This window comes from Mustelus asterias, chromosome 7 (assembly GCF_964213995.1).
Source record: "Mustelus asterias chromosome 7, sMusAst1.hap1.1, whole genome shotgun sequence".
Taxonomy (NCBI): Eukaryota; Metazoa; Chordata; class Chondrichthyes; order Carcharhiniformes; family Triakidae; genus Mustelus; species Mustelus asterias.
Genome location: NC_135807.1, coordinates 130,855,260 through 130,876,171, shown reverse-complemented (window position 1 = coordinate 130,876,171; position 20,912 = coordinate 130,855,260). Strand labels below are relative to the sequence as shown.

General features: G+C 42.9%; 1 protein-coding gene across 4 annotated transcripts in view; it reads right to left on the bottom strand.

Annotated features, from left to right (window-relative positions):
- Positions 1 to 7,123: 7,123 nt before the first annotated feature.
- The window catches only part of slc66a2 (solute carrier family 66 member 2), a 49,143-nt gene continuing 35,354 nt past the window's right edge, over positions 7,124 to 20,912 (bottom strand). For 3 of the 4 annotated variants that reach the window (XM_078216837.1, XM_078216838.1, XM_078216839.1), the window contains one exon: positions 7,130 to 10,590. In XM_078216837.1, the coding sequence (XP_078072963.1) occupies positions 10,383 to 10,590 (208 nt within the window). In that variant the 3' untranslated portion in view covers positions 7,130 to 10,382. Of the gene's footprint in view, positions 10,591 to 20,912 lie in introns of all 4 variants that reach the window. The other variant, XM_078216840.1, reaches the window with a different exon arrangement.

Genomic DNA, 20,912 nt, shown 5'->3' with positions numbered 1-20,912 from the left:
CTTTCCCAAAGCTCATAATACCACATTCATTTGTAAGGTTTTCAGGTTTGCCTCGGTCATACATCATTCATAGAATCTTACAGCACAGCAGGAGGCCATTCAGCCTGTTGTGCCTGTCCTAGGTCACTCCAAGAGCTCTCCAAGTTATTTCCACATCCCCATTGCAAACTAATCCTCTTCACGGGCATGACAATTGAGTTTTGGATGTTCCTTTCAGGTAGTGCTTTCCAGATCTTTACAACTGGGGTGGCCATGGTGGCACAGTGGTTAGCACTGCTGCCTCACAGCGCCAGGGACCCGGGTTCAATTCCGGCCTCGGGTGACTGTGTGTGTGGAGTTTTCACATTCTCCCCGTGCCTGCATGAGTTTCCTCCGGGTGCTCCAGTTTCCTCCCACAGTCCAAAGATGTGTGGATTAAGCTGATTGGCCATGATAAATTGACCCTCAGTGTCGGGGGGATTAGCAGGTTAAATGTGTGGGGTTGTGTGGATGGGGCCTGGATGGGATTGTTGTCGGTGCAGGCTTGATGGGCTGAATGGCCTCCTTCAGCACTGTAGGGATTCTATGATTCTAACTGTCTGTGCAAGAAACAAATTCCCTCTAGTCCTTTTGCCAATCATTTTAAATCTACAACTCACTCACTAGAGAAATTGTCTTTCCCTTCAGGGGCGGCACGGTTGTACAGTGGTTAGCACTGCTGCCTCACAACGCCAGGGGTCCGGGTTCGATTCCTGGCATGGGTCACTGTCTGTGCGGAGTCTGCACATTCTCTGAATGTCCATGTGGGTTTCCTCTGGGTGCTCCAGTTTCCTCCCACAGTCTAAAGATGAGCAGGTTAGGTGGATTGGCCATGATAAGTTGCCCCTTATTGTCCCGAGATGTGCAGGTTAGGTTATTAGGCATGATAAATGCACAGGGTAGTGGGGATAGGGTGAGGTGGTGGGCCTGGGTGAGATGCTGAGTTGGTGCAGACTCAATGGGCTGAATGGCCTCCTTCTGCTCTGTAGGGATTGTATGATTCTATTTTCTCTATCAAAACACCTCAGTTTTGAAAGCCTCTGGTATTCAAACTTCTCTGCTCTAATTTGAACAATTGCAACTTCTCCAATCTTTCTACAAAATTGGGAGACCCTCATCTTTGTCGTCACCCAAACCCTTTTTCATCCTTTTCAGGCCTCCCTAAAGTGAGGAGACTTGAATTGTCCACATTGCTCCTGAGAGTAACAAGTGATTTACCATCATATGAGAAGGCAGGTTGCTGGCTTGTTCCCAGGCCTCTGCCATGTTATAACAGCCTATTGAGAAACCAGCTCAGGGTGACTCAGTCGACTGATTTCTCCCAATTTAGAGACTTGACTTTGGTTCACTCTGTTTCTGATGGCATGGCTGAGATCACATTTTCTACATCCGTGACCTTCAATAAAAAACAAAATGGCATTTAAACCCTGTCTCTGATATTTACTTCATATTTAGTAACACGATTAGACAGGGTAGATTCAGAAAGAATGTTCCCGATGGTGAGGGAGTCCAGGATTTGGGGTCATAGTTTGAGGATAAGGGGTAAACCTTTGGGACTGAGGTGAGGAGAAATTTCTTCACCCAGAGAGTGGTGAATGTGTGGAATTCACTACCACAGAAAGTATTTGAGGTCAAAGCATTGTGTGATTACAAGAAGAAATTAGATATAGCTCTTGTATGGCTCTTGGGGCTAAAGGGATCAAAGGGTATGGTGGATGGGGGTGATCAGGATATTGAATTTGATGATCAGCCATGATCAAAATGAATGGTGAAACAGGCTCGAAGGGCTGAATGGCCTATTCCTGCTTGTATTTTCTATGACTTTTCTAAGTTTTAAGTTCCTCAGTATTATTTTCACACAAATTGCTTAACATCTATATGCAAAAGTGTTACATTAAAATAACTAACATGATGATAATTTCAATGGATCAATGTGCAATGTATAAAGGAAAATACATAATAAAAATCTTTCATAAGACAAGTACAATATAAAAGGCACATTTCACATCCAATCAACTATTTTGTGAAAAATCAGTGAAGATGACTTGAAGTTGCAGATTAATTGCTGCATAATTTTTTTGGGAGTACCACTTATGCCAACTTTATCGCATGAGTGCTTCCCGAAATTGAATCTACCTACAAAATCTTCTACCCAAATGACAGTGATTCTTAAAAAGTACGGTTGAATACGATGGGAGGTTCATCTGGATGATATGCAGAAAACAAGAGAAAAGAAACAAAACCTCTTCTTACCTGTTGGTGTCCAGTGCGTCACAGGCAGCAAGGCAAAGATTATTCTCTCTCGCTTATCTGCCTCTGGAGTTTTCATATTATGAATTCTCTCTCTCCTTCTGCTTGTTACCTTCTTTATTCTCATTTCACTCTTTTTCTTTCTTGATTTGATTTGTCACATCTATTAGTATACAGTGAAAAGTATTATTTCTTGTGCACTATACAGACAAAGCATACCATTCATAGAGAAGGAAAGGAGAGGGTGCAGAATGTAGTGTTACAGTTATAGCTAGAGTGTAGAGAAAGATCAGCTTAATATAAGGTAGTCATCCAAGGCCAGAATTGAAACCGGGTCCCTGGTGCTGTGAGGGAACAGTGCTAACTGTTCCACCATGCCACTTGATCATGGAAACCCTTGCCCAGTAGCACTTAGCCTGGAGAAGAGCAATTGCCAATAGCACATCAGCGTATGAGAGCAACGAATATTGTTAGCCCAAAGTAAGCGCAAGGCAAGTAAAAACTGTGAGCACAGTGCCCCCTAACTTCCAACTTAATTGTCCTGTCCTCACTGTACTAGAACATTTTGTACCAAGATGAGACTCATCAGTCACCTTCACACCCATGCAGTCCAATACCTCCTGGATCATATGACAAATGAAGATGTTCTTCAATACTGAAGAACGGATGAGAGAGATTGTAAAATGTGTAATTTTTCGGTTTCTTTTGTTGCATTTAATTTTAACTGTTGAGAAAAATGTTGACTGAAAATTATTCTCCAAAAGCATTTTGAGCAACGAGAATCTGGTGGTCAGATTAAACAATGGCACACTGCTGCGCTTTACCAATACTCCAAAGATGTGTAGATTAGGTGAACTGGCCATGCTAAATTGCCCCTTAGTGCCCCTAAGGTGTGTAGGTTAGAGGGATTAGCCATGAGAAATGTGTGTGGTTACAGGGATAGGGCGGGGTAAGATACATGCCGGAATTTTACTGCCTCGCCTGCCCGAGACTAGTAAGATCCCGCCCAAGGCCAACCGAGAATGCCGTTCTGCAGGCCTTGCCCGTACCGATTCTGGGGTGGATGTGCCGGTAAAATTCTGGCAACTATGTCAGAGTCAGTGCAGACATGATGGGCCACATGGCTTCCTTCTGCCTTGTAGGGATTCTATTCTATTCTATGAAACAGCAACTACTGCACATTACAGTGTGCAATATTGAAAATACCTACCATAGTACAACCTGAAAGAGCAGCAGATTCTTATAAGATTTCAATCAAATGCATGCTCTAATGTGCCAAATGTAATATCTACAAATTGACCTCCTTTGCGATTGCAACCAAAGACCGAGTGCAATATTCTTCACGAGCAAGGTTTGGGCATTTGACATAATTGGAGCCAAAGCCATTCAGAGGATGTAGGAGTTGGGGAATTGGAGGTGGGAGGGGAAGATAGACATGGATGGAGACATGAAGGCAGGAGAGCGATCAGGTCAGAGGAAGAAGAGGCAAATGGAGTGGCTAAGTTTATCCAAGTTCCAGACTCCGAACTGTAGTCGACAGAGGATGTTCCTCCATCACAAAATTCTACTCAGTGAAGGGGAAGGTGGGGAGGGGCAAATTGGTACAAATCGTAAACTTGAAGTTGCCATTCAAATATTAATCTGTGGGTTAGCAGGGAACAAGCTGTGAAGCTATTGCATGGATAGACTCAGCCAGTTCCGCTCATTCATTGAGTGCAGAAATACCATGTTCCAAAGCTTCAAAGAATTAAAGACTTGCATTTATAAAGCGCCTTTCAAGAGCTCAGCATCACCCCTGCCCCCCCAGGACATTTTCTTTAATCTGACTAAATGATTCCAGTAACTTAAGATAGGATTTAATCATCATGTATGTTTAATCCATTTAAAATGTATTGATGCAGTAAAGTTGCTGGTTTAGTTTAGTTATTTGATTTATTCAAAATAAGAATAAATTTGCTGATTGGCTTTGCAGCAGACAAGTGAAATAACTTTGACTTGACTCTGAAAAACTCCCATTGCATTGCCACCTGGAGGCATAACTATTACAGGATTGGGCCAAAGTGACCATGACATTTTTTCAATGAAATATGCATTGCTTACAGGGAATTTGCTAGATAGCAGATTATCTTACTATTCCAGAATGTTGCTTCATGTTGAAGTCCATATTCAGCATTACTTTGAACAGTCATATCCTATAGAACCTAGACACATTTAATGCTTGGTCAATTTGTTTCGCCTGACACTCACCTTCACCGTACCAAACTTAAATTCACTGCTGTGATTTACTTTCCAGCCTCTTCCATCTGCACCCATGGTTAGATATTGCAGTCCGTTAGAGATTTGCACTTGGGCTTCCTTGGAGGGTAATGAGGCCTGATCCTGTTTCAGTTCATTTGCTGCTGAAACTCTCATTCATACCTTTGTAACCACTAGTCCTGACTAATTCCAATGATCTCCTGCCAGGCTTCCCATCTTCTACCTTCCTTGACCTTGAGTAAATCCAAAACTCTTGTTTGCCCATATCCTAACTTGTGCCAAGTCTTATTCACCCAATCACAGATCTATATAGACTCTTAATCCAAGAACATCTCAGTATTAAAATATTCATCCTTGTTTTCAAATCCTTCCATAGCTCCCTTGCTGTATGATGTCCTCTAGCCCTACAATCCTCTGAGAACTTGATCTTCCTTCAATTCCAGCTGTTGCACTCATCCCTACTTTCATCACTTCATCATTGGCAGCTGTGCCTCCAGCTGTATAAGAGATGTAGGGTGTTTCCTCCCTACATCTCACTACCTCTCTACTTCCCTCTCTTCCTATAAGATACTCAAGTCCTACCTCTGACCAAGCCTTTGGTTATTCGCCTCCCCATGTGACTCAGTGTCTACATGTTGTTTGATAATGCTGTGAAGTGCCTTGGGATATTGCTCTATGTTAAAAGCGCTAGGGAAATCCAAGTAATTGTTGAGTGTCCCAGAGCAAATACTGTGACAGTAATGTATGATTTCCTTTCCTGGGGCAAAGTAAGAAACATAAAGAACAAATCCACAGTTTCAGTAAACTTAATGCACAGAAACAAAGAGATGGTCATCGACTTCAGGAAGTGTAGTGGAGGATATGCCCCTACATCAATAGGGACCAAGTAGAAATGGTCGAGCACTTCAGGTTTTTAGGTGTCCAGATCACCAACAACCTGTCCTGTCCCACATGCCAAGACTATAGTTAAGAAAGCCCACCTACGCCTCTACTTTCTAAGACTAAGGAAATTTGGTATGTCCACTATGACTTCCCTCAACATTTACAGATGCACCATAGGAAGCATTCTTTCTGGTTGTATCACAGCTTGGTATGGTTCCTGCTCTGCCCAAGACCACAAGAAACTGCAAAGGATCGTGAACGAAGTCCAGTCCCATCATGCAGACGAGCCTCCCACCTCTTGACACTGTTTACACTTCCCGCTGCCTCGGCAAAGCAGCCAGCATAATTAAGGACCCCACGCACCCCAGACATACTCCCTTCCACTTTCTTCCGTTGGGAAAAAGGTACAAAAGTCTGAGGACACGTATCAACTGACTCAAGAACAGCCTCTTTCCTGCTGCCATCAGACTTTTGAATGGACCTATTTCGTATTAAGTTGATCTTTCTCTACACCCCAGCTATGACTGTAACACTACATTCTGCACTCTCTCCTTTCCTTCTTTATGAACGGTGTGCTTTGACTGTATAGCGTGCAAGAAACAATACTTTTCACTGTGTGCTAATACATGTGACAATAATAAATCAAATCAACTTTCCCAATGTGGCTATCAGTAACAAATTCAATGATTTTGTGACAATGACAGCAAAACTGTTAGTGTTCTTCGTCATTCTTCCACAGCAACTTCTGGAGTCTGCACATGTGCAGAATAACACAGAAGTCCAGTTGAAGTTGTCGGTAATTCCATGCTTCTCCGGAGGGTATGCTACGGAGGTCCCCCAGACTGCAATCAACGGAAATCAATTAAATTGACAAACACCTCCACCCTTACACATTTAAGTCTTGAAAAGTTGTACCTCGTGGTTATATGTAACTGGATTTTTAATGGTGTACTCAATATTACTGTTTGACCTGATGAAGGTCAAATGTCTCCATAATGAGAAAAAAATGTGTATTTTAAAAAGCACGTTTTATTTTAGTTTCTGCCTTAATACAATCGTAATCATTTATTCTGCCATCTGAAATTTCCAGTTAAAAGTGAATGCTTTTAAGTTCCTGTACGTGAATATTTCAGTGTGATTGGCTGATTAATGTTGCACACCAAGTCATTGCCATTGAAGCGCCAGTCTTAACTTGCCGTCAGTAAAGGGGGAAAGCACACCAGAGGTCACTAGGTCTTTGTAGCCAACCTTTCCGCAGACCACAAAATCCAGGCCATTCTTTACTCAGGGGTGGCAGTGGCATAAATTGGACTAGTAATCCAGAGACCAAGGGCAATTCTCTGGGGACCCGTGTTCAAATCCCGCCTTGGCAGATAGTGAAATTTGAATTGAATAAAACTCTGGAATTAAAAGTCCCACTGATGACCGTGAAACCGTTGTCGATTGTCATAAAAACCCATCTGGGTTCACTAATATCCTTTAGGTAAGGAAATCTGCCATCCTTACCTGGTCTGGCCTAAAAGTGACTGCAGACCCATAGCAATGTGGTTGACTCTTAAAATGCCTTCAGGGATGGGCAATAAATGCTGGCCCAGCCAGTGACGCCTGGACCTCATGAACGAACAAATATAAAAAACATACTTGACATAAACACATTCCAGTTTACGATTTAAAATGGGAAGGAGATATTATCAAATAAATTTCTAAGAGTCCATCTCACACAGTTCCAAATGTTTATTCATCTTTAGGTTTTAGTTTAATACACAAGTACACATGACGGACCGTGTATGCATTTACATTTTTAACACCTGTCCTCTTGAGTAGACCTCTTTCGACTCGCATTTATTTTGCATCCAAATGTAACATTGAATGGGAGCACATATTTAAAAGACTTTGGGAAGGCCGGTTATAGTATTGTGCAACATTCCTTCGCTGGTTCCATATGGTTCACCTGCCTTATTTTGGCAATGAAGAGCCTTTTTATATATATTTTTTGGTACAGTTGACAGAAGAATACAAACAGTGGTAATTTTCAACACTTATAAATAAATGTTCACAAATATAAATCCTAATCATAACAGTTTAAACGAACATTTCCTACATAACCCAAGCAGATTCGTAAAATAAAACACCTCCAACAGGTCCAAGAGAAGCTGCGCTGTGTGAAATTCCAATGTACCCTTTTGACTACGCTCCCATAGTACATAAAGCCTGAACCACCAAACGGGCACAAGAAAATTATGCAAGCTTTATGGAGTCAAAGATCGTGACACCTTTGGATTGATAAGCCAAAAGGGATTTTTTTTTTTGTCTGCTATTTGAGAGCAATAAGCAGCATAACGTACTGCTGCCGACTACTACCGCAAATACGTGGCCCACAGCCTGAGGACAGTGGACGAGAACTATGCTTTTAACAAATACTGACTGCTAGAACTTGGGCCAACAAGATACCAAAGTTTATCCTAATCACAAAAAAGTGACGGACCTGGCTCAGCAGAACGGAAGTGATATTCATTTTACTACTAGTTCTATATTCCAGTCAACTACTGTGCAATCATTCTTAATTCTGAAAAGTATATTCTTAGAAAATTTAAGAAAATTGAGATTGTTCGATCATCAACAAAGTAGAAAGGTCAGTATTTAGCAGCCCCCTTAAGCTTTGAATACATATATTTTGCTGTCTCGACACAAAAGACATAGACGGACGGACAACTTGGCTTAAAACGTTGACGTTTAAATGGCACACTTAATTGTAAGGTCACTTGGGCCCAAAGCAAAATATGGCAACCAGCTACGGGTCAGAAAGATCACACCTGTTGTGGAACAAATGTCACTCAGTGACAATTTAATTTTTAGTTAACAATCCAGTGAATAGTTCCTGAGTGAGCAGGGGAAACACGAGTTGAAAATGAGAAAGACCTATCCACTTCTCCAGGTGCGGTTCTCAGTGATAGGCGTACAAAGCCCAAGGGGATTGTCTCCTAAACTAATTGCTGACTTAACATTCAACTTCAGTTGTGCCAAATTTATTATTTACTGCTTTCAGTTGAATTCCTCCCAGCCGTAGTAAATTAGCACGTCTTTCCTCCATTAACCTCAGAGTGGTGAATACAATTTCACAGATTGCTGGCAGCTTGAGAGTGCAAAATAAATAACCAATTCAACAAAAAAACGCATAAAAGCAAAACACGGATAAATACAATTTTACAATGATCAGAACTCATCGACAATTTTTTACGTAAATACGGTGAATTAAAGGGTTTTGGTTTAAATGTTTGCTAAAGAACACAGGACTGTAACTGGTTAACACTGCATACTTTTGCTTGGATTTGACAGGTTTAGGGGTCATTTACTATTCACGGATACCAAGCCCTCTTTCCAAGGCAACAGGAAAGAGTATCAACTCAGTTCAGTGATCCGGATTGATCACGCTGAATTTGACAACAGAAAATGGATCAGATTGTTAACTCATTTCAGGTTGGTACATTCTGTGCCACAGAATGCTGGGAAAACAGGTCCACACTTCTAATCCCTGTGTGATCTGGCTGAGAGCAAGAACTCACAGGGTGAGTTCCCAGTAGTAACAAGATGCTTCCCAAGTGGAATAGCAACAGGAGGGGGAAGTGAGGGGAAGCAAAACACTGTCCGTGGCCGCTTGGAGCTGGTGGTGGGTGATGTAAGGCAGAGCGAGAATTGAACCAGACTTGCATCTTTTAGCTTCCTCCCTAACGTACAAATGCTTCAACAAAACAGTGCTGTTTATTTAACTGTGATAACTGTTCTTTAAAACGTGGCACATTACAATCATACTGATTCAAACTGGCAGGCGTTGGGCAGGTGAGATGTGAACTGGGTTACTTGTGATTAAGAATGATCCCTACACCACTGAGAGAGTGATTAGAACACATCAATAAAACAAATGCAGCAAAGGAAGAAGGTAATGTGTCAATGTCGTTATGCATATTTTCATTATGTCCTTTCTTACTAATTAGTAGCCAATTCTTACTGTACTCAATCCAAAAGTGACCATCAACCTTTCTTTTCACTGCTAAGATATCCTATACCTTTTTAAATACTGTTCTCTTTTTGGCATCTCATTGTTGTCACAAAAAACAGAGCAGGCGGATAAAGCTGCCTTCAAGCTTGCACCAGTGTTACCCAGAAGCTGCTTGTTCCCAGGGAATTGTGGCAATTCTCCCCGCTTCCAATTCCCTCTCCTCGTAGGGAAGTACCTGGTCTCAGCAGGGTTGCAAACAGGAGCTTTGCACGCGGAGGATTCCAAGTACAAATTAAGTCCAGCCACTCCACTCCTTTGCATGCTGCGCCCAATTCCAATGCATGTCATCACCCCACAGTCCGACCATAATCAAAGTACAACAGGCTCGCACTGCCTGCCGATCCTTCTCCACTCCATTGCTGTGGGCTAACAAACAGCTTCTGTGGATTTAATTTCAAATACATGGACAACTTGGCTAACTTGAACGCTCAAGGGTGAATGTTCAATCATTTCCCTCCCAGTACGAGATACTGCTTCTTCAGACTTTAACACGCTGAAGCAGAAAGTCTGTTAACGTTAACATGAGGGCGAGGCTCTCTCTCCTTCTCTTTGGATGAAAAAGGATTTACAGCACAGCCTCACAACACTGCCATGAAACAAAGCTGTATTAGTTAGAGTGATACAGCAAGTGATTAAAAACAAACAACGTTAAGGAGGAAAAGGAAAAGTTCTAGTAACAGTAACATGTAAGGCATTTATGTAAACTGGTCCAAAAACATTGGTTTGAGTTATGCAAAATAGAAAAATATATAAATAATCATAAACATTCAACCAATAGTTAAAATGTTTCAATCCCTTTACCACAAAGTGACTTTGAAATCCTTCCAGTGTACCGAGAACCATTAGAAAAGTTATTGGCTTTGGTTCAACGACATGAAGTTCTTTCCAGTAGTTGGTCACTTGTTGAGTAGGATCGTAGTTAAAGTGCCTTGGTACTTGTGGAAGGAACAGCGTGGGAAGACGGCTTTTGAGGGTAGCGGTCATAGTAGTAAGCTTGAAAGAGAATAGTAATATCGACACACACTTGCAGCAATCCACATATCCAGAACTGGAACGGAGCCTGGTTCAGGATGAAGTAAGCAGTCTTGAAAGTGTCGCCGCTTGCCCACATCAACACCATTGTAATACTATTTGAGGGAAGGAAAGGTTGCAAAATTAATCACAAGCTTTTACAGTGAACTGACAGATGCCTAATGTAACATGCGTGAGGCTGTAACTGCCTCGGAGAGGCAATCAGTTCTGGAAACTGTTAGAGAGTTTGGGCCAACAAGATACCAAAGTTTATCCTAATCACAACAAAGTGATGGGCTTGTCAGTTCCGAATGCCACTCCGTGCCCACTTACTTACACTACATTTCTTCCGTGTATGACTCACCCGAGCTTCTGACTCAGGCCGGGTGAGATCCAGACAATGCAGCTGTCCTCCGGGCCCAGCTGGCAAAGTGCAGCTCCGTCAGAGTGTAGACAGGCACGTCCCCTTTTTTATGCAACTAGCTGGGGGTGTGGAGAGAGAGGCAGGCCATGGAGGTTATTGGTCTGGGTCTGATCTTTACAACCCAGTTACCCAGGTTGTTTAAGTTTAAAGTTTATTAGTGTCACAAGTACGCTTACATTAACACTGCAATGAAGTTACTGAGAAAATCCCCGAGTCGCCACACTCAGGCGCCTGTTCGAGTCCACCGAGGGACAATTTAGCATGGCCAATGCACCTAACCAGCATGTCTTTCAGACGGTGGGAGGAAACCGGAGCACCCGGAGGAAACCCTCGGAGACACGGGGAAAATGTGCAAACTCCAAACAGACAGTAAGCCAAGCCAGGAATTGAACCCAGATCCCTGAGGCTGTGAGGCAGCAGTGCTAACCACTGTGCCACTCCTATGACTACCGTGCTGCCTGGGTCTGATCTTTACAACCCAGTTACACAGAAGTTAATTCTTTTAACTTCAGAGTAACAATTGGGGTAACCCTGGTGGGACCATCCGAAGGTTGTAATTTCATTTTTGGATGGTTCCCAGCGCAATCGCCTCATAGAATCACAGAATTATTACCATGCAGTAGGAGGACATTTGGCCCATCATGTCTGCACTAGCTCTCTGAATAAGCATTTCACTGAGCTGCCATCCCTGTCACCCTGCAGACTGTTCCTTTTTAAACATCTAATTCCTTCATTAATGCCTCAATTGAACCTGCCTCCACCACACTCCCAGGCAGTGCACTCCACAAACTAACAACTCACTCGCTGTGTAGATAAGTTTATTTTCCTATTGCTTTAGCTTCTATTTCTAATTATTTTAAATCCGTGCCCTCTCCTCAATGTTGATGCATTGGAAAGGGTGCAGAAGAGATTTACCAGGATGTTGCCTGGTTTGGAGGATATGGACTATGAAGAAAGGTTGAACAAACTTGGATTGTTTTCATTGGAGTGTCGGAGGATGAGGGGGGACCTGATAGAGGTTTACAAGATTATGACAGGCTTGGATAGAGCGGATAGTTAGAGTCTTTTTCCCAGGGTCGAAGGGTCAATTACTCGGGGACAGAGAGTGAGAGGGGGAAAGTTTAAAAGAGATGTAAGGGGCAAGTTTTTCCACACAGAGGGTGGTGAATACCTGGAATGTGCTAACGGAGGTGGTAGTGGAAGCAGATTGTATAACAATGTTCAAGAGGCATCTGGATAGATACATGAATAGGCGGGAATAGAGGGATATGGGCCACGTAGAGGCAAGAAAATATTAGATTAGAGAGGTATCTGTGTCGGCACAGACTTGGTGGGCTGAAAGGCCTGTCCCTGTGCTGTACTGTTCTTTGTTCTTGACCCTTTCACAAGTGGGAACAGTTTCCCCCCTCTCTAACTCTGTCCAGACTTCTCGCGATTTTGGACACTTCCATCAAATCTCTCCTCAGCCTCATTTTTCCATGGAGAGCAGTCCCAAAATCTCCAATCCACCTTCGAAAATGAAGTTTCTCATCCCGGGAATCACTCTCATAAACCTCTCCTGCACACTCCACAAACCTTTCACATCCTTCACTGGTGGTATCACCTTGGTCTATAATGTCACTCCTCATTTTGTGTCCTTGGGTGCATTATTTTACACTTATAGAATAGATAGAATCCCTACAGTGCAGAAGGAGGCCATTTGGCCCATCGAGTCTGCACCGAGGTCAATCCCACCCAGGTCCTATTCCCATAACCCCATGCATTTACCCTAGCATCCTGGATGTACTCTCTTCCACCTTCTTTCGTCAGACGAAAGATAAAAAAGTCTGAGGTCACTTACCAATCAACTCAAGAGTAGCTTCTTCCCTGCTGCCATCAGACCTTTGAATGGATCTACCTCCCTAGCTATGACTGTAACACTATATTCTGCACCCTCTCCTTTCCATTTTCTGAAAGGTATGCTTTGTCTCTAGAGGGCGCAAGAAACAATACTTTTCACTGTGTACCAACAGATATGACAAGAATAAATCAAATCAAATCAAATAAAACCAGCCACTGTGGAATGAAATGAGGATGCAGTCTATAAAACAGAAATGTCAGTGGAGGATTCACCCATTTTCTTTCCGCAGAAGGATTTGGCCATTCTGAATTCTAGACTGCATTATTGAGTGTCCGTCCCTCTACCTGAATCTATTACTTGAGCATCCCTAACTACATTCCCTCTTGAGCCATCTTTCCCACCCATGTGCAGTACTTGTCTCTGCTGTGCGTCATCTGCTGTTGGCCTGCACATTTCCACACAGACCGAATCATTCGTTTATTGCCAAGCTGCCTTTTTTAATTCCACCTTTCCCTCTCAGTTCAGGATAAACTGAGGACGTGGCGACTGTTCTTTTGAAGTTTCTGAATTCAATGTGAATTAGAAACAGTAGTGAGCATTGAGACGCCCACTCCGACATATCCCTTCTAACAAATACGCGTGGTTATCTTTTTTGAATCCTTCAGGTCATTTATTAACCACCCCCAGAGATTATCCTGAATTTACGCAGCGTTGAATTTAGCAGCTAGCCTTTTTAGTGAAACTTTGCCAAATTCTCTTTGAATGCCATGATCTAATTGAGTGGCAGAGCAGGCTGGAGGGGCTGTTTGGTCCTGTGATTTGATATGCCATGTTTTAGGGTTTAAAGAGTTTTTAAAGCTTTTGGTGTCACAAGTAGGCTAACGTAAACGCTGCAATGAAGTTACTGCGAAAATCCCCGAGTCGCCACACTCTGGCGTCTGTTCGGGTGCACTGAGGGAGAACTTAGCATGGCCAATGCACCTAACCAGCATGTCTTTTGGATTGTGGGAAGAAACTGGAGCACCCGGAGGAAACCCACGCAGACACGGGAGAAGGTGCAGACTCCGCACAGACAGTGACCCAAGCCGGGAATCGAACCTGGGTCCCTGGCGCTGTGAGGCAGCAGTACTAACCACGATGCCACTGTGCTGCCCCAAAAAGAAGTCCTCTCTGAGGACTGAACACAGGACCTTCAGATTATGAGACTGATGCGCTGCCTACTGTGCTGAGAAGGCACGCTTTTCGCAGCCCAGATTGATTAGATAATTCTGCAAAGTAATTGTAAAGGCTGCTCAGGCAGGTAAAAGTCTCCTCTGAATCCCTGCTGATCCAGGCTTTCATTCTACAAATTTTCACAATGGACACTGCACAAATTTACCATTGAGAATGGAGTTCAAGTTTCTATTTCTTCAGAGCATTGTGCGTGGCTTTAAAATGGCGGCTGCTGTGAGGAGGGGCTCTAACCTTCTTCACTCATCGCCAAGTTGTGTGACTGGCTGAAAAAGAATTCCCTCAATGAATTGGAAAGAAAAAAATATTTTGCTCGCGTTATCCTGTCTTAACTTAGTTCTCACTCAGCAAGGAGTGCATTCACTTCAAAACTTTTAACTGGAGTCTTGGAGAGACTGGATAATCGGAATCTTTTTCCCAAGGTAGAAATGTCAAGTACTAGGGGACATAGGTTCAAGGTAAAAGGGAGAAAGTTTAAAGAAGATGCGAGAGCATGGTAAGTGCATGGTAAGTGCCTGGAATGCGCTGCCAGAAGAGGTGGTAGAAGCAGGTACAATAGCAACGCTTAAGAGGCATCTTGACAGATTAATGAATAGGCAGGGAATAGAGACATATGGACCACAGAGAGGCACAGCTTATGTGCGGAACTACATGTGATGTTGGCCTAGATCGTAAGGAGCTAACTTTACAGAAGATAACGTTAAGATTTAATGACCATAAACCCAAAATCAAGTAATGGCAGCAACCAGGGCAGGAAAAAGAAAAACAAACAGGGATTTAATATGAAGTGGAGATGCTGGCGTTGGACTGGGGTGGGCACAGTGAGAAGACTCACAACACCAGATTAAATTCCAACAGGTTTATTTGGAATCACAAGCTTTTGGAGCACTGCTCCTTCATCAGGCGAGTGGAGATAGGTTCACAAACATGGCATATATGGACAAAGACACAATTGCATTCCAATTTGTAACTGTCTTGCAATTGTGTCTTTGCCTATATTTGCCGTGTTTGTGAACCTACTTCCACTCACCCGATGATGCAACAGTGCTCCGAAAGCTCGTGATTCCAAATAAACTTGTTGGACTTTAATCTGGCGTTGTGAAACTTCTTACAGGGATTTAATAGGTTAATATTGCTAATCAATTAAAACGAATAAGTCTGGGGTTGTGTTTATTTTGAAATAAAATACCGAGGGTTTCTTTTGGCAATAATTATAACTGGAAGAACCAATTCACTTGACAGTTGGGAGTATTTTGATGGTCTCTCAGTCAGACCTGTCAACTCTCAATCACTTGGATTTAAAAACACAACTTATTTCAATGTCTTTCACTGTGAAAAAAATAAAGATGTCTCCATACATTTATATGTTTTCAATCTCTCTCATTCTTTTCGACTGCACATCTCATCCTTACCTTGCGTTAACAACTCTGGGCATGACAGCTGATGAACCTGGAGGGACCCCTGTGTCTGTCTGGACTAGTTAGTGAGTAAGCCAGAACTAGAATTTGCACAGCTCGAGTTATTTTTATGTGTAAAGTCTCTCATAGAAAGCATTCTTTCTGATTGTATCACAGCTTGGTATGGCTCCTGCTCTGCCCAAGACTGCAAAAAACTACAAAGGGTTGTGAATGAAGCCCAGTCCATCACTCAAACCAGCCATTGAGTCTGTCTACACTTCCCGCTGCCTCGGAAAAGCAGCCAGCATAATCAAGGACCCCACGCACCCCGGACATTCTCTCTTCCACCTTCTTCCGTCGGGAAAAAGATACAAAAGTCTGAGATCACGTACCAACTGACTCAAAATCAGCTTCCTTGCTGCCATCAGACTTTTGAATGGACCTACTTCACATTAAGTTGATCGTTCTCTACACCCTAGCGCTCTGAAAGCTCGTGCTACCAAATAAACCTGTTGGACTTTAACCTGGTGCTGTGAGACTACTTACTGTGCCTAGCTATGACTGTAACACTATATTCTGCACTCTCTCCTTTCCTTCCCTATGCACGATATGCTTTGTCTGTATACCATGCAAGAAACAATTCTTTTCACTGTATATTAATACATGTGGCTATAATAAATCAAATCAAATCATAATTCACTCATCTCTTCCCAGTCTCATGTGTGACGTCCAAGGTATTCACATACAAACTAAACCCAATAAATGCACTGCTGCAATTTTCCCAATGAATGAAGTCTTGCAGTCACTCTTTGCCCTTTTAGCCTACTTCATCATTCACTGATTTCTAATACTGAAAGACAAAACAGAATATTTTCTCAACGGTGAGGTCCTAGAGGATGTGGAGGGGCAAGGGAATTTAAATAGCTAATGCAAAGCTACAAATGTCAATCAAAAAGACTAAAGTAATATTGGTCTTAATCCCAAATGATAATGCAAAAGTGAGGAAGTGATGTGTAGTCGGGCAAACCCAGGGAGTGTGGGCTATAGCATGAGAGGAACGAATGGAAAGGGTTAAACATACAGTCTGACTATAGTACTCACACTCACTGTGGGCAAACACGACAAATTACCATATCCCAGACAGCACTAACACAGTCACACCCTAGGTGAGATCTTTCCGAGGTTACAGCCACAATAAGCGAAATCAATATCTTATCAGGGCTTCACAAAGTCTAGAGGAGCCATTGTGCCTCAGGAAAACTAATCAAATATCAGGGAGATAGGGGACAATTAACACACCATTGAAATCAGTTTGACAAACACAATGCTTTGATATTGTAAACAGGTAGACAGCAGATGTCCAGAAAATGATTAAAGCTAAAGCACACATGACAATGGGACCATATAATGTGATCAAAAACAGAACAGTAACCAATTCAAAGTAACAATAATGATGACCTAATGTAAATGTAGCACTTTGTCATGCTAGAACGTAGAAGAATATGTAAGAACCTATGATTAGTACAGTAGCTTGGAAGCAAGCTGGAATTACAGCTCCGAGTTCTGCTCTCCCTCATGCATGTTGAATAAAGCTATTTTTGTTGAAGTTCTACATGGTCTCTGAAGACTCAGTTCGTTCATTCCCTCCAACATGATGTTTCTGTTGAGAACTTTGATTAGACTCTATCTGGAGAATGATTGGGTACAGAATCTGTGGAAAGGTATATTGGCCCTGGAATGGCTACGGCTCACATTCATCAGAATACCAGGGCTTAAATGATTACAGTATGAAGACAAGTTGCATAAACTTGTGTTTGTATTCCCTTTACTTCAGAAAGTTGATTGGTAGTCTATCTGAGGTGTTGAAAACCTTAAAAGGACTTGATGGAGCAGATACAGAGGGGTTGTTTCCTCTGGTGGGGACATTGAGAACAAGGATATCAATGAGTACGCTATTTGTAACTACCATTTGGAGTCTTCCATTTCTTATTGCTACTCAACAAACAAAGCTATTACATTTTATCACAGTAGTTGACACAGGCTCAATAGCAACTTTAAACTTCAGTAATTTTATAGAAATATGATAGATATGATGGGCGGCACAGTGGCTATCACAGCTGCCTCACAGCATCAGGAACCCGGGTTCGATTCCCGGCTTGGGTCGCTGTCTATGTGGAGTTTGCATGCTCTCCCTTGTCTGCGTGGGTTTCCTCCAGGTGCTCCAGATTCCTCCCACAGTCCAAAGATGTGCGGGTTAGGCGGATTGACCATGCTAAATTGCCCCTTAGTGTCAGGGGGACTGGCTAGGGTAAATGCATGGGGTTATGGGGATAGGGCCGGGGTGGGATTGTGGTCGGTGCAGACTCGATGGTCCGAAGGGCCTCCTTCTGCACTGTAGGACTCTATGATTCTATGATTCTCTAAGTTTACATACTTATGAGAGGCATGGATAGAATGGATAGTTGGAGTCTTTTTCCCAGGGTAAAAATGTCAATTACTAGGGGACATAGGTTTAAGGTAAGGGGGGAAAGTTTAAAGGAGATGAGAGAGGCAAGTTTTTTTTGCACAGAGGGTGGGAAGTGCCTGGAATGGACTGTCAGAGGAGGTGGTAGAAGCAGATACAATAGCAATTTAAGAGGCATCTTGACAGATACATGAATAGGCAGGGAATAGAGGGATACGGACCATGTAGAGGCAAAAGGTCTTTAGTTTAGAAAGGCTTCATGTGTTGCATAGGCTTGGTGGGCCGAAGGGCCAGTTCCTGTGCTGCACTGTTCTTTATCATAGTAGTGGTTTAATAACTCCTGGAGGTTAGATAGTGGGAAGAGGCAAGTGGAAGAGAATGTGAGCAAGCGAAGGAGTATGAGAATGCTAGCTAGGCGCCAGAGAGAAACACCAAGAAAAGCAGAGATAGAGTGAAACCAGAAAACCTAGGCTTGGTCCACGGGCCTTGCCTGCATTTGGCCCATCAAGTCTGCACCGACCACAATCCCACCCCGGCCCTATCCCCATAACCCCATGCATTTTCCCTAGCCAGTCCCCCTGACACTGCAAAAGGTAGCCGATCTAAAGTAGTTATGAGGCACCCAGTTCTAACCGAAAATTGTTCTCTTGTTTTAGTATATCTTAAAAGGATTCTGAATGATACATCAATGTCTGACTCAATACCAGTTAGCAGTCAGTCTGAGGTCATCATCTTCAAGTACCAATCTTATGGTGACAGGTAGCTCAGGAGAAGTGTCTCAGTTTGACATTTCAAGGATAGTAAAATGGATAAATTACCATAAATATGCTGCTTATACTGAGCACTGTTCATTTACTAGCTTAATTTAAATAAATCTGTCTGGTAGATGGATGGATTACCATCCGGCAGGCTGCAGCTCAACATATAAACCTGCAAAGACAAAGAGATATGGTGTGGAAAGCCGTATTCCAATAAGTCAGAATCAGTTGGCAAAATTTCATGGTTTGATCTCAAGGTCTCACTAACTTACTCTGCACGGATAAAAACATACTCTGATTAATAGGGGAGATAAGGTATGATCGTAAAGTCATCATCGACACCGAATCTAAGTTAATGTCTGATGTAAAATCCCAAAACATAAACACAGTCTAGATTCACTCCAGAGTCAATTCAGGCCTTAACACCCAATTCCACTCCAAAGGTTATCACTGCCGAGGGCTGAAAGAAATGCTAAGCTTGTTCTATGAATGCACTGTTATGGCTCCTGCATTCACTTCTGCTCACAAAGCGCATTTTATGTTCCTACACATTTTGCTTCTTTTGGGGGCGGCACAGTGGTTAGCATTGCTGCCTCACAGCACCAGGGACCCGGTTCGACTCCCAGCATGGGTCCAGAGATGTGCGGGTTAGGTGCATTGGCCATGCTAAATTGTCCCTTCGTGTCCTGGGATGCGTAGAATAGAGGGATTAGTGGGGTAAATATGTGGGGTTGCAAGGATAAGGCCGAGGTGGGATTGTGGTCGGTGCAGACTCGATGGGCCGAATGGTCTCCTTCTGCACTGTAGGGTTTCTATGATTCTATGGCGGAGTCTACATGTTTTCCCCCGTGTTTGTGTGGGTTTCCTCCGGGAGCTCCGGTTTCCTCCCACAGTCTGAAAGACATGTTGGTTAGGTGGACTGGCCATGCTAACTTCTCCCTCAGTGTACCCGAACAGGTGCCGGAGTGTGGCGACTAGGGGATTTTCACAGTAACTTCATTGCAGTGTTAATATGAGGTCACCTGTGACACTAATAAATAAATTTAAACACATCGACACATCAGAAAACATTGCAAGAATGAAATAAGGATAGTTATGAGAGAATGTTAAAAGATGTTCCAGCTTTACAATCTAGTCTGAGAGGCTATCTACTGTAGGACATCAATTATGAAATGGTATAAGCAAGATAATAACACTTTGGGGTTTGCCAGTAAAGAACTTAGAAATGGAAATGAGCAAAATAAACATTAAAGACTCATCCAAAAGAAGTCCAGGAGTACTTGGAATGTTTTGCAAAGCACAATACTACAGAGAAAAACATTGCGGAGGGAGGGGGGGCTTACAAAATATAACTGAATGGAAGAGCCTGATGATAGTAGAGGGATGGGTTCTGATGAGCCAATCACATTTCTTCAATCTTGATTTCTTTTTCTTACGTATCATAGAATCCCTACAATACAGTAGGAGGTCATTCGGCCCATCGAGTCTGTACCGACCACAATCCCACCCAGGCCCTATTCCCGCAACACCACACATTTACCCTGGTAATCCCCCTGACACTAGGGTCTATTTAACACGGCCAATTAACCTAACTCGCACATCTTTGGAGTGTGGGAGGAAACCGGAGCACCTGGAGGAAACCCACGCAATTCTCACACAGGCACTCATCCAAGGCCGGAATTGAACCCGGGTCACTTGAAACTTGATTAAATTGGTTTGGAAATGTAGACGTTAGTGAGATAATCCTCAAAAAGAAAAGGAAAAGTGATGGTAGACATTAGGATCCATCACTTGCTCCATTAACAGCCTTAACGATAAAGCAACATGCATTACTTTGTGTTCTGTTACTAGCTAAAATTTTAAAGCCACTTTGTTCTGTTGGTAACATTCACGCCATTGATTTATGAATGTTGTGCCTTCAAACCTCACGCTAGAATTTGAATTATATAATCTAGGTTAACACTTCAATGCAGTACTGAAGGAGTGCTGCTTTGTTAGAGGTGCCATCTTCTAGGTGAGATGGTAAATTGAGACTCTGCTGGTGAGGTGGATACAAAAGAGGGGCAGGGAATTCTTCCAGCGTCCTGTTGCCACCACTGACCACCCAACAGATGCAAGAAAGCAGACAGGACACCAAAAAGATGCAAGAAAGCAGACAAGATACCAAAACCTACTTACTGTGCCTAAACCACCGCCGGCAACTCCACATCATGGCGACCACCCAACAAGCAGTGTTAAAAGTAGAAATTGTCATTCATAGTCGTTTGTGGAGTTGCCACATGGAAATTTACTGTTGCGCTAGTCTATAGTAACCACACCTCAAAG